Here is a 14,879-nt window from a genome sequence, read left to right as displayed (position 1 = left end):
GAAGCAGCAATTATAGAGTCACAAAGCAAGCAAACAGGCCCTTCGTCCCAATGCAAGACGCCCATTCTATGTTTTGCCAATTGGGCTGTTGTGGAGGAGCACTGCAGTACTTTGGAGGGCAGCTGGCAAAATTTGCTGTGGTCTGGCATATGATTCATAACCTTGGTGTTAAGAGGGGTAGCTTTAGATGAAACAGCTGAAGGTAAGAAGCAACACAAAAGTACGATAATGTCGTATAATAAAGCATGTGTTAACTATACGTTATTATTTAACATTTTGTTAATTACAAGTATGAACAAAATATTTACAGCACAGCTCACCTTGGGATGCTGGTCAAGTATGTTACTACATTCAGAAAATCCTCATCAGAAAGGTCCCCAAAGGTAGCGTGTTCTGAAAAAGTGATGATTGGTGCCCCATCTCTGCTCCGTCCCCCTGTGTTAAACATATCTGAGTTAAAGGAATCTGCCAGAATAAACTCTGGAGCAATTTACAGTAATAACACTTGAGATAAACAGTTTTCATCCTTCTCATAAGGATTGACTAGCAGATGCATGACAGAGGACTAAACCACACAGATCAGGAGAATACATGTTCAGCCTAGAATGCCCCTGTCCCACTTAGGAAACCTGAACGGAAACCTCTGGAGACTTTGCGCCCCACCCAGGTTTTTGTGCGGTTCCCGGAGGTTTTTGTCAGTCTACCTACCTGCTTCCACTACCTGCAACCTCCGACAACCACCTGCAACCTCCGGGTTGGGTTTTCCTGATTTAGAACTGCTATTTGTAGACTCCTGCACCAAAGGACTGAAACACAACAACTAACTGAAGTTGAAGTGAACCAACTCACCGAGCTGGAAAGGGTGCAGAGAAGATTTACGAGGATGTTGCCAGGACTTGAGGGTGTGAGGTATAGGGAGAGGTTGAGTAGGCTGGGACTCAAGGAGCATGAGGGGTGATCTTATAGAGGTGTATGCTATCATGAGAAGAATTGATCGGGTAGATGCACAAAGTCTCTTGCCCAGAGTAGGTGAATCAAGGACCACAGGACATAGGTTTAAGGCGAAGGGGAAAATATTTAATAGGAATCTGAGGGGTGATTTTTTCACACAAAGGGTGGTGGGGTTATGCCAGAGGAGATAGCTGAGGCAATACAATACAATAATACAATACCATTTATTGTCATTTGAGGCTCAAACAAAATTCCGTTTCCACAGCCATACAAACAAAGACAATTTCCTACAGACATACACACAATTTAATTCACACAAACATCCATCGATGGAAGGCAAAGTCTTTTCTCTCCCCTGTTCTCTATTTCTCTCCCGATGTCCAAGCCCCAGGCGGGCGATGCTAAGTCCCACGGCCATTTTAGGCTGTGCCGGGCGATTTATAGGCCATTCTCACGGGGCGACTTGACGCAAGAGTTAACCAGAGTTGAACATCGTGGGAACCTCGTGCGATAACCGTACGGCATTCGTGGACCACCGCTAACCGCAGGCACTCATGTAACTTGGTGACTCAGGAGAAAATTCAAGCAAGCTTGAATTTCTCCAAGAGTGACTTGTACACTTGTGGTTGAACATTGCAACATTATATGGACATAGTGGCCAGTGCGATATCCGTAATAACTCTTGCGTTTACCGTGGGAACTCCTGCGAACGGTGAACCCGGAAGCTGGACAGAGGGGACAGAAGGTGAGTAAAAATTGTCTTCTGTGGGATTGAATTTAAAAATTAAAGATTTGCATCCGCATATGGACATCAACTTATTCATGAGTTATGTTAAGAAAATAACTATAATCTTTAAAAGGGAATTTACTGAAAGGTCCCGCATTTTTATGGTCCGTGAGAAATTTTCTCACATGTACTTCTTTGAGCGAATTAAAATTGAATCTGAATCTGAATCTGAATCTGAAAGATACAGCTCGGAGTCCTCGCCGACTAGCGATCGATGCCTTTCCGAAGCAGGGTCCGGAAAGCTACCAATCAATGTTCTCCAGAGACCCGTGTAAGGAGTGAACTGCACATGCTGGTTTAAACCGAAGACAGACACAAAAAGCTGGACTAACTCAGCGAGTCAAGCAGCATCTCTGGAGAAAAATAGGTGATGTTTCGGGACGAGGCACATCTTCGGACTCAATTCCGATTAGGATGTCTGAAGAAGGGTTCCGATTCGAATCGCCACCTATTCTTTTTCTCCAGAGATGCTGCCTGACCCGCTGATTTACTCCAGCTTTTTATGTTTTTCTTCCCAGATCTGACTTAGGTAACTTAGGTAACTTACACTCTCTCTCTCTCCCCCATGGTCAGGATCAAACCCCGGTCTCTGGGGCTGTGAGGCAGCAACTCTACCACTGTGCCGCATGTAGTCAGATTTAATAAATTGCTGGTGTTGCTTCCAAAGACAGAGGCATTGATAATATTAGATCAGAATTGCATCTTTCCGCTAATAGAGCCAATTATTAGTCAATTAATAATAGAATCAATTATTGTTGGTGACATTTCACCTACGAATATCAGACTATTTTCGCAGAGGTAAGGGCCAATTAGGCACAGCAAAAGGTATGAACACTTTTAAACATTTTTTCCGACTATTTTGTCAAATGCAAATACAGGGAGAATGATCAAAGTGCTCACATGGCTCACTCTGTTAGAAGCGTTCTGAGTTTAAATGTTCCATGTATTCCTTCTTAAAGTATAAATTTTTTAGTGGCCAGGGGTGCGATTGAGAACAGCTGGGAAAGGGCGGAGGGGGCGTCACGAATAACAGCGTTTCCCTGGCCATATTATGGCCCATTCCCCAACCGTAACATTAATCAAGCTCTGTCTAACTCCGCCTTCACACCACCCCCCTGTGACATCGGTTAGTCATCGCTGGGCGGGCTGTGGGCCGAATGGCCTGCCAACGGGAGTCAGAGACTGACACTGAGATCCATTGTGCAGGAAGGAACTGCGGATGCTGGTTTTTACCGAAGATAGACACAAACGCCACCTGTTCATTTCCTCCAGATATGTTGCCTGTCCCATTGAGTTACTCCAGCATTTTGTGTCTAACTTGCTGATTCAGACAGTTTTTGATTATCAAGGATTATGCACTGACTCTTTACAAGTACCACAGATCCCCACCTTTATAAATTTCTATCTGGCAATGTTTTCTGTCAGGAATTTCAGCCCTTTGTCTATATTTGATGACAGTAACTACAGACAAAGGGCTGAAATTCCTGAGACAGAAAACACTGCCAGATGGAAATTTATAAAGGTGGGGATCTGTGGTACTTCTGAAACACATGTTGGAAATTTAAACTTGGGCGCAACTAACATTGTCTAAGTAATGTGGCATCTTCCTGCAGTAAAGTCATGGCATTAGTACAGGCATGTCTCCAAATGAGCCAATTCAACCAAGGGAGGATATTTATAGTGTGTGAAAAAAAAGTGACATCATTTGTGCCACGTGACACTTCACAGTTCACAATGTTCATTCAAGATTTAACGGGAAAGCTCGGGAGACGGACAAGTCACTCGCACAAATAGCAGAATTGCCAAGTACCGTGGGAACTCTTTATCTACCCCCCGTTATATCGTGTGATATCATGCTAGACCACGACCACTTCACTCTGGTTACATCTTGCATCAAGTCGCCCCGTGAGAATGGCCTATTACGGCCCCGCTCCCGGTTTAAAAAAGTCACAATGTTGGAGCCCCCGGTGGGCGCTGGAATGTCCCACGTGCCGGGCGATGTACATCCCCGCTCGGGGTCATTCCAACCCCGCGACATGGGATGGAGAAGTCGCGTTGCGGGAGCTCCGGGAAGAGGTCTCTCCCCCCGGACCCGCGAGCTCCCGATGTCCCAGTCCACCGGACCTGCGGCTGCGTTGCTGGCAGGGACCATCTTAACATTTAAGAAACAGTTAGACAGGTACAGGGATAGGACAGGCTTGGAGGGATATGGACCAAACATGGGCAGGTGGAACCAGTGTAGCTGGGACACTGTTGGCCATGGGGAAGTTGGGCCGAAGGGCCTGTTTCCATGCTGTATTTCCATATGATACAAAGTGCTCAAGTAACTCAGCTAGATGGATATAGGTGAGGGTTTTTTTTGATAGGCAGATGGTTGGTCAAAGGCCATAGATGAAAAGACAGGTGTGAAACAAAAGGATTGAAGAGTTATGAAGCTACAGGAAGCAATGTCGGTGGTAAACGCACCAAATACAAAGTGCTTCAGAAGGGCACACACTCTTCACCATTATCCACATACACACCCGATAAGCATGTTTTTGGTGAATGAGATACTGGATGGCAACTGACAATCACAAAATAGTGCTTACTGTGAGTCTTTGGCACTGCTGGGAATAAAATAGAAGGCAGACAGCATATATAACATTTGTGGTAGTACCCTGATAGGACAATTTAAAAAACATGGGCAAGGGTAAAAAGCTTTTGTTTGTGTGCTATCCAGTCAAAGAAAAGTGAAGGTAGACAAAATTGCTGGAGAAACTCAGCAGGTGCGGCAGCATCTATGGAGGGAAGGAAATAGGCAATGTTTCGGCCCGAAATCCGATAAAAAAAAATGTTGCGAAGCTTGAACAAACACCCCGCCGCATACGTCGCGTCATACGTCATGTCACCGCTGCATCACGCCGCACGTTTTTCGGTGACCTGATACGTCAGGCAATGATGCCGGCAGTCGCCGAAAAAAGCACCAAGTAGGACAGGCCCTTGACAGTCTATGAATAAGAGTCTGATGTAGGTAACAATAATAATAATAATAAATTTTATTTATGGGCGTCTTTCAAGAGTCTCAAGGACACCTTACAAAAATTTAGCAAGTAGAGGAAAAACATGTAAGGGGAATGAAATAAATAGTAGAGACATGACTAGTACACAAGGTAAAGACAGAATACAATTCAAAACACAATATGAGGCAATTAATGCACAGATGAAAAGGGAGGGGGACGTGGGGCTAAGGATAGGCAGAGGTGAAGAGATGAGTCTTGAGGCGGGACTGGAAGATGGTGAGGGACACGGAATTGCGGATCAGTTGGGGGAGGGAGTTCCAGAGCCTGGGAGCTGCCCTGGAGAAGGCTCTGTCCTCAAAACTGCGGAGGTTGGACTTGTGGATGGAGAGGAGACCGGCTGATGTGGATCTGAGGGACCGTGAGGGTTGGTAGGGGGAGAGGAGGTCAGTGAGATATGGGGGGGCCAGATGGTGGAGGGCTTTGTAGGTGAGGAGCAGGATTTTGTACGTGATCCGGTGGGAGATGGGAAGCCAGTGAAGTTGTTTGAGGACTGGAGTGATGTGATGCCAGGATTTGGTGTGGGTGATAAGTCGGGCGGCTGTGTTCTGGACTAGTTGGAGTCGGTTGATGTAGGTGGAGCTGATGCCAAGGAGAAGTGAGTTGCAATAGTCCAGTCGGGAGGAGATGAAGGCATGGATGAGTCTTTCAGCAGCGGGAGGTGTGAGAGAGGGTCTGAGTTTGGCGATGTTGCGGAGATGAAAGAAGAAGGTTTTAATGACATGGCGGATGTGAGGCTCAAGGGAGAGGGTGGAATCAAAGATCACGCCAAGGTTGCGGGCCTGGGGAGATGGGGAGACAGTGGTGCCGTCGATGGTGAGAGTGGGGTTATTGATTTTGCTGAGTGTGGCTTTGGAGCCTATGAGGAGGAATTCTGTCTTATCGCTGTTGAGTTTGAGGAAGTTATGTTGCATCCAGGTTTTATAGCTGACAAACAGGAGTTGACAGGAGTTGATATGGGAGAGGGGGGGGGGGGGGGGGGGGGGGGGGGGTGTGGGGGGATTTGGTGCCGAGGTAGATCTGGGTGTCATCGGCGTAACAGTGGAAGTCCAGGTTGAAGTGGCGGAGTATCTGACCAAGGGGGAGGATGTAGATGATGAAGAGGAGGGGGCCGAGTACGGAGCCTTGGGGAACGCCTTGAGTGACTGTGGCTGTAGCAGAGGTGTGGTTGTGGAGAGAGATGAAGTGGGGTCTGTTGGAAAGGTAGGAACGGAGCCAGCTGAGTGCAGAGCCTTCAATGCCGAGGTCTTTGAGTCTGGTGAGCAAGATGTTATGATTCACTGTATCGAAGGCTGCGCTCAGGTCAAGGAGGATGAGGATGTTGAGGGAACCAGTGTCAGCAGAGGTGAGGAGGTCGTTGAGGACTTTAAGGAGAGCAGTTTCTGTGCTATGTGCTATGTGCTATAGGTGTCCTTATCACGGTGTTCCAGGGATGAGTGTAGGGTGAGGGAGGTGGCAGTAGGTGAACTGCAGTGGATCCAGGACATTGGTAGGTTGGATTTAATGTGTGCCATAACCAGCCTCCACTTCTCTCCAAATTATGTATTATTGCTGTATTTATATGTTTGTGATTTGCTTGTTTTAATTGAAAGGTGTCCTTGAGTGTTCTGAAAGGCGCCCATAAATAAAATACATTATTATTATTATTATTATTATTATTATTATTATTATTATTATTATTATGTTGGTGGATGTCAAAACTATAGGAAGGTAGTCATTAAGGTATGAGATCTTTCTTTGCATGGCAACATGATAAAAATTGGAAATTATGTCAAATTTTCAAGCAATTAAATGATATCACCCATCCTTTTTATGTGGTCTGGAGAGCAAATTAAGCCGTGTCTGTTTTCATCATTTTCTTCTGAAGATATTTGCCAGATACAGTACGTCAAAATTTCAATTTGACAAAATGAAGGGACAGCGGTAGAACTGCTGCCTTACAGCTCCAGGTGTTGTCTGTACGGAGTTTGTACATTCTCCCCGTGACCTGCGTAGGTTTTCTCCAAGATCTTCAGTTTCCTCCCACATTCCAAAGACGTGCAGGTTTTGTAGGTTAATTGGCTTGATGTAAATGTTAAAATGTCCCTATTGTGTGTAGGATAGCGTTAATGTGTGGGGATCGCTGGTCGATGTGGACACGGTGGGCCGAAGGACCTATTTCTGCGCTGTATCTCTGAACTAAACTAATCTAAACTAAATCATTAGGTAGACGAACATGCTGGAGAAACTCAAAACTCAATAGGTAACGTTTCGGTTTGAGACCCTTCTTCAGTTTGAAGAAGGGTCTCGACCCGAAACGTCACCTATTCCTTCGCTCCAAAGATACCTCACCTGCTGAGTTTCTCCAGCATTTTTGTCTACCTTTGATTTTTCCAGCATCTGCAGTTCTTTCTTAAACTAAATGATTAGTACTTGGGGAGTAGCTTTACCTGATGGCAGTTGCTGGCACAATTTCTGGTTCAGGGTAGACCAACTTGGAACTGGCTGGCCATTTGGAACATATTGACCAAGGAAGCACTGCCTCAACCACTGTGATTGAGGTTATCAGGCTGCTCAGTAGAGTGAGGTAGTTTGAGGTTTCCCTCAACACATGCTTAATTCTTTCAGATCAGCTAGTAGAGTTGCCAGTTTGCTGGGAACATCATTGCCATCCTCTCTGGGATAGGTAGCTACCAGCAGAAAGCCGGTCTGGCATGTAGCATTTTTATCTGAAGTTCATGTGAATAGAAAATATATTTATAATAATCTGTAGGCTCTCAATACCAGAATTGCTGATTGAGTGGCTGGTCGAAGAGAGTGTGTTGCGCACACTGGCGACTGAGGCAGGTTGTTTCAGTCAGAGGACTGCGGAGCAATTCCTGGTTCAGGGTTGCATTATGCTATTTTCCAGGAGGCTGAGGATTCGTGGTGACTCTGACGGTGAAGAGTTGACAGGGAACTCGTATTCCCACATCAAGTGGATGTTACGCTTCAACTCTAATAATTTAGTGTAAAAGAAGTTCAAGGCTGCGGTGAGTGTGGTAAATACCCCTTAGAGGGTAAGACTCCTGTTTAGAAACATAGAAATAGGTGCAGGAGTAGGCCATTCAGCCCTTCGAGCCTGCATCGACATTAAATATGATCATGGCTGATCAACTCAGTATCCTGTACCTGCCTTCTCTCCATACCCCCTGATCCCTTTAGCCACAAGGGCCACATCTAACTCCCTCTTAAATATAGCCAATGAACTGGCCTCAACTACCTTCTGTGGCAGCGAATTCAAGAGATTCACCGCTCTCTGTGTGAAAAATGTCTTTCTCAGCTCGGTCCTAAAAGATTTCCCCCTTATCCTTAAACTGTGTCCCCTTGTTCTGGACTTCCCTAACATTGGGAACAATCTTCCTGCATCTAGCCTGTCCAACCCCTTAAAAATGTTGTAAGTGTCTATAAGATCCCCCCTCAATCTTCTAAATTCTCGCGAGTACAAGCCGAGTCTATCCAGTCTTTCTTCATATGAAAGTCCTGACATCCCAGGAATCAGTCTGGTGAACCTTCTCTGTACTCCCTCTATGGCAAGAATGTCTTTCCTCAGATTAGGAGACCAAAACTGTACGCAATACTCCAGGTGTGGTCTCACCAAGAACCATACGCATGTTTACATGCGTATGGTTCAAAGAGGAAACTATTGTCATCCAAGTGGAACAGTGACATATCACAAAGTAAGAGCTGTCTGCCCAAGAACTAGAGGGGTATATTCTAATATTTTCTCATAGTTGAAGGAAAATGGAGGATGCCAAATCAGGCTTCGATTTGGCTAGACTGATCATGTGGTTGGTATAACCAGTTTAAGATGAATAATTGTCATTCAGCAATTTAGCTGATTACAGAGGAATTAGGGCCTCAATCAATTTTGAAGATGCATACCATTCCATATCAATACACGAGAGGGCATTTTGTCACGGAGTTTATAGATGACATGAATTATAGTGATGCCATTTTGGCCTAATCACCCAGGGCTTCTATTGTAGATAAGTCTGCTGAAAGAAGCTCGTATATTTACTCGAAGACACAAGTGGTGTCTAGTTGAGCCTATTTCTCGTGCAACTATCATTGCATGGTTGTATTGGAAGTTTGTGAAGAGATAGATGTGAGCTACTTTAAACAGAAATAGCAGAGGTTTGTGGTTTCAGTTTGGGTTTAAGAGAAGCAATTATGTTATAGCACAATTGACACTGCTCTTGTTGCTTTGTCATTGTATCTAGTTCTATAAGTAGGACAACAAATGATTGTTTATTCACCCACTCTTAACTAAGGTTATGAAAGGTGTCTTTTATATGAACACTCTAAAGCCTAGATTCAAAGTAGTGGGATTATGTAGATATTGTGTATTCCTCTTGTTGGAGCAGTATCTTTTAAGTTAATTATGCTTTTGGCAACTGATTTCAGCACAAAGTACATAGTCTTTATTCAATCTGGCTCGGTCTCTGGGTCATATCTGACATAAGGATAGCTTTTATGAATGAACTCAAAAAGTTAACGGGCATGGTTGGGTAAGTTGGAGTTGACAGCATACCCACCAGGTCGGAGATTGGGGGTTGATTATGGAAAAAGGTACACTGAGCTTGCTAGTAACTATGAAACAAAGAGTAGCTTCTTCATAGTTATTTAGTAACTTCACAAGAGATCATTGGTACAGACTATTTCAAGATGGATAGAGTGTAAGCAACTAAAAGCGGGAGTGAATTCAAATAATTTCAAGTCTCACTCTACCGGGGGGGGGGGGGGGGGGGGGGGGGTTCATTAGCAGCCACTGGAATGGAATTTCCCATTTGATCATCTTCTAGCAGCAGCAGGAGGCTTTCATAGTGCACTTTCAGTAGTTATAAATTGCATTAACATGTCGGGATGGTTGCAAATAGAATTCTGAACAGTGTTGCATGAGTTATTGTCCAACTCATAGCCAATTGGGACTGTGGTCCAATTAAGGGCATTGGACATGTATGTAAGTTAGCATTATGTTGGTAATAGCCCATGTCTTTTTCTACCATTTATGGTTTATCTGTTTAAATGTTTCACACACAGATTGATTTACTGCATGAAACTGTACTGCTTCGAAGGCTTCACGTAGTCACTCACGTGACTTTGATCAAAAATAGAAAGATTAAACGAAAACTTACCGTTTGAACTTTGATCTTTATTTTATGAGAAGTTGAAGTGAGGGACTACATGCCCTCCACTCCCAACCCTGATTCTCATAAAGATCATTTGGTAAGGGCCTGTCCCACGAGCATGCGCTGCATGCGGTGAGTGTGACCAAACCGGAAGCGGGGGCCGCGCGGAGGTCGAGTGATCCCATACGTTGATGTGAAGTTTGAGCTAAGTCCACAAGACGCTGCCTACGGCATCAAAACGCTGCGTACGCTCGTCAAGACACTGCGCATGCCCGTCGAGGCGGTATATATGGCCTTAATGAGACTGCCGGCCGGCAGGCCGTCGCCGCGCAGAATTTTTGGACAGTGTCAGTTTTTTGGAGCTCCGAGCGATGTCGGGACCAGCTCCGCACAACTCCATACGGCTCGGGCTATCGAAGTGGAACCGGCCTCGCGAGGCCGTACGGCTCAAGCGACCATGTTAGGCCGTGCTTGCCGCATGCAGCCGCATGCTCGTGGGGCAGGCCCTTTAAATCAAACGTTCTTAATCTTTCTATAATTTAAGTTCGTGCAAGTGGTCTGTGGTTTCATACAGTTGCTTTGAAGATTGATGCACATGCGTGCTGGCGGGCTCTTCATGTATTCCCTCACTTCAACTTCTCATAAAATAAAGATCAAACTTCAAATGGTATGTTCTCATTTAATCTTTCCATATTAGTGGATAGTGAGGGAAGACATATAAGTTTATACCAGGAACCTGATCAGTTATATAACCATATAACCATATAACAATTACAGCACGGAAACAGGCCATCTCGGCCCTTCTAGTCCGTGCCGAACACTTATTCCCCCCTAGTCCCATCTACCTGCACTCAGATCATAACCCACCATTCCTTTCCCGTCCATATACCTATCCAATTTATTTTTAAATTATAAAATCGAACCTGCCTCCACCACTTCCACCGGAAGCTCATTCCACACAGCTACCTCTCTCTGAGTAAAGATGTTCCCCCTCATGTTACCCCTAAACCTTTGTCCCTTAATTCTCAAATCATGTACTCTTGTTTGAATCTTCCCTACTCTCAATGGAAAAAGCTTATCCACGTCAACTCTGTCTAACCCTCTCATCATTTTAAAGACCTCTATCAAGTCCCCCCTTAGCCTTCTGCGCTCCAAAGAATAAAGACCTAAAGTTGGGAACGGTGGGCCAAGGAATGGCAAATGGAATGTAACTGACGTATGAAGATGTGACTGACTTTGTTATGTCAAGACAGGGCAGAATCTACACAAGAAATGATAGAGACACGGAAAGTGTAGACGAACAGAGAGTTCTGGGAGTGTATTGTTTGCTGAAGGTGAACTGGGTAACGGAGGAGGTGTTTGACACGCCCGCCTTCATTGGGAGGGATAGTGAGTATAAAGGTTGGCACATTATTATGCAGCTGTACGTAATTGAGAAGATCACACGTGGAGTATTGCATGCAGATCTGGTTGCCCAGCAATAAGAAGGATGTCACTAATTTGCAAAGGGTTGGGCAAAATGCAACTGGATGTTTTCTGGACGTGGTCTTGAGTTATAGGGAGATGCTGGGTAGGCTGGGACTCTTTGGTTTGGAGCATAAGAGGCTGAGGGGTGAACTTATTGAAATACATAATATCATGAGGGGCATGCATAAAGTGAATAGTCATAGAGAGATACAGCATGGTAACAGGCCCTTCGGCCCAACTTGCCCATGCCGGCTGACATGTCCCAGCTACAATAGTCCCACCTGCTCACATTTGATCAATGTTCCTCCAAACCTGTCCTATCCATGTACCTGTTTAACTGTTTCTTAAATGTTGGGATAGTCCCTGCCTCAACTATCTCCTCCGGCAGCTTGTTCCATACAACCACCACCCTTTGTATGAAAACGTTACCCCTCAGATTCCTATTAAATCTTTTCCCCTTCACCTTAAACTTATGTCCTCTGGTCCTCGATTCAACGATGGGCAGAGACTCTGTGCATCTACCCGATCTATTCCTCTCATGATTTTATACATCACTATAAGATCACCCCTCACTCTCCTGTGCTCCAAGGAATAGTGTCCCAGCCTCCTCAACCTCTCCCGATAGCTCAGTCCCTCTAGTCCTGGCAACATCCTTGTAAATCTTCTCTGCACCCTTTCCTACAACATGGTGCCCAGAACAGAACACAATATTCTAAATGTGGCCTCACCAACGTCTCATATAATTACAATATGACCTCCCAACTTCGACACTCAATAGAAACATAGAAACATAGAAACATAGAAAATAGGTGCAGGAGTAGGCCATTCGGCCCTTCGAGCCTGCACCGCCATTCAATATGATCATGGCTGATCATCCAAGTCAGTATCCTGTACCTGCCTTCTCTCTATACTCCCTGATCCCTTTAGCCACAAGGGCCATATCAAACTCCCTCTTAAATATAGCCAATGAACTGGCCTCAACTACCTTCTGTCGCAGAGAATTCCAGAGATTCACCACTCTCTGTGTGAAAAATGTTTTCCTCATCTCGGTCCTAAAAGATTTCCCCCTTATCCTTAAACTGTGACCCTTTGTTCTGGACTTCCCCAACATCGGGAACAATCTTCCTGCATCTAGCCTGTACAACCCCTTAAGAATTTTGTACGTTTCTATAAGATCCCCCCTCAATCTTCTAAATTCTAGCGAGTACAAACCGAGTCTATCCAGTCTTTCTTCATATGAAAGTCCTGACATCCCAGGAATCAGTCTGGTGAAGCTTCTCTGTACTGCCTCTATGGCAAGAATGTCTTTCCTCAGATTAGGAGACCAAAACTGTACGCAATACTCCAGGCGTGGTCTCACCAAGACCCTGTACAACTGCAGTAGAACCTCCCTGCTCTTATACTCAAATCCTTTTGCTATGAATGCTAACATACCATTCGCTTTCTTTACTGCCTGCTGCACCTGCATGCCTACTTATAATGACTAGTGTACCATGACACCCAGGTCTCGTTGCATCTCCCCCTTTCCTAATCGGCCACCATTCAGATAATAGTCTACTTTCCTGTTTTTGCCACCAAAGTGGATAACCTCACATTTATCCACATTATACTGCATCTGCCATGCATTTGCCCACTCACCCAGCTTATCCAAGTCACCTTGCAGCCTCCTAGCATCCTCCACACAGCTAACACTGCCCCCCAGCTTTGTGTCATCCGCAAACTTGGAGATGTTGCATTCAATTCCCTCGTCCAAATCATTAATATATATCATAAATAGCTGGGGTCCCAGCACTGAGCCTTGCGGTACCCCACAAGTCACTGCCTGCCATTGTGAAAAGGATCCGTTTACTCTTACTCTTTGCTTCCTGTCTGCCAGCCAGTTCTCTATCCACATCAATACTGAACCCCCAATACCATGTGCTTTAAGTTTGTATACTAATCTCTTATGTGGGACCTTGTCGAAAGCCTTCTGAAAGTCCAGATATAACACATCCACTGGTTCTCCCTTATCCACTCTACTAGTTACATCCTCAAAAAATTCTATAAGATTCGTCAGACATGATTTACCTTTCATAAATCCATGCTAACTTTGTCCAATGATTTCACCACTTTCCAAATGTGCTGCTATCCCATCTTTAATACCTGATTCTAGCAGTTTCTCCACTACCGACGTTAGACTACCTGGTCTGTAATTCCCCGTTTTCTCTCTCCCTCCCTTTTTAAAAAGTGGGGTTACATTAGCTACCCTCCAATCCTCAGGAATTACTCCAGAATCTAAAGAGTTTTGAAAAATTATCACTAAATGCATCCACTATTTCTGGGGCTACTTCCTTAAGTACTCTGGGATGCAGCCTATCTGGCCCTGGGGATTTATCGGCCTTTAATCCATTCAATTTACCTAACACTACTTCCCGGCTAACCTGGATTTCACGCAGTTCCTCCATCTCATTTGACCCCCGGTCCCCTGCTATTTCCGGCAGATTATTTATGTCTTCCTTAGTGAAGACAGAACCAAAGTAGTTATTCAATTCGTCTGCCATGTCCTTGTTCCAGTCCTCTGGTAGGCTGCTTTTTCTGGTTAATACTCTGACTGATGGAAGCCAAAGTTCCAAAAGCCATTTTGACCCCCTTATCTACCTGCGGCTCCACCTTCAAGGAACCTTGCACCTGTACTCCTAGATCCCTCTGCTCTAAAACACTACCCAGAGCCCTACCATTCATTATGTAGGTCCTGGCCATGTTTGACTTCCCAAAATGCAACACCTCACACTTCTCTGTAATGTCTCTGCATGATGGCAGACTTTTTCCCCAGAGTAGAGTATTCCAAATTTAGAGGGCACAGGCTTAACGCGAGTGAGGAAACATTTAAGGGGGACGTTAGGGGGTGTCCATATTTGGAACAAACGGCCAGAGTAAGCAACAGTAGCAATGCAATGACTACAGTAATTGGTCAGATGCAGTATATGGACAGGAAAGATTTGGGGGATATGGGCCATATGCAGGAAAATGAGACTGTATGTGAAGGATGCCAACTTGTTTGACATGGACGGGTTGGGCTGAAGACCCGTTTCCATGGTTTGTAGCTCTACCACTCCAAGGGATATAGGGTTGGTATAGGAAAGTGTAGTTGAAATGGTGTAGCAGGGATGAGAGGCTGAGTGGCCTATTTAATTTCTTATGTAGAATAAGGATTTCAGCAGCAGTTAAGTTGAGGCAATAGCGAATAGACAATAGGTGCAAGAGTAGGCCATTCGGCCCTTCAAGCCAGCACCGCCATTCAATGTGATCATGGCTGATCATCCCCAATCAGTACCCCGTTCCTGCCTTCTCCCCTATCTTCAAGAGCCCTATATAGCTCTCTCTTGAAAGTATCCAGAGAACCGGCTTCCACCGCCCTCTGAGGCAGAGAATTCCACAGACTCACAACTCTCTGTGTGAAAAAGTGTTTCCTCATCTCCGTTCTAAACG

At 45.0% G+C, this 14,879-nt stretch overlaps 1 protein-coding gene across 3 annotated transcripts in view; it reads right to left on the bottom strand.

Moving 5' to 3' along the window:
* mcf2l2 (MCF.2 cell line derived transforming sequence-like 2) overlaps window positions 1-14,879 on the bottom strand; it is a 369,326-nt gene that overhangs the window by 220,824 nt on the left and 133,623 nt on the right. For all 3 annotated transcript variants that reach the window (XM_055645379.1, XM_055645377.1, XM_055645378.1), the window contains exon 3: window positions 321-435. In XM_055645379.1, coding sequence (XP_055501354.1) covers window positions 321-435 — 115 coding nt within the window. The remainder of the gene's footprint in view (window positions 1-320; window positions 436-14,879) is intronic.

The sequence above is a fragment of the Leucoraja erinacea genome, chromosome 14 (assembly GCF_028641065.1).
Source record: "Leucoraja erinacea ecotype New England chromosome 14, Leri_hhj_1, whole genome shotgun sequence".
Classification (NCBI taxonomy): Eukaryota; Metazoa; Chordata; class Chondrichthyes; order Rajiformes; family Rajidae; genus Leucoraja; species Leucoraja erinaceus.
The sequence above is the reverse complement of the archived record's forward strand: the minus strand, read 5'-3'. Positions and strand labels throughout refer to the sequence as shown.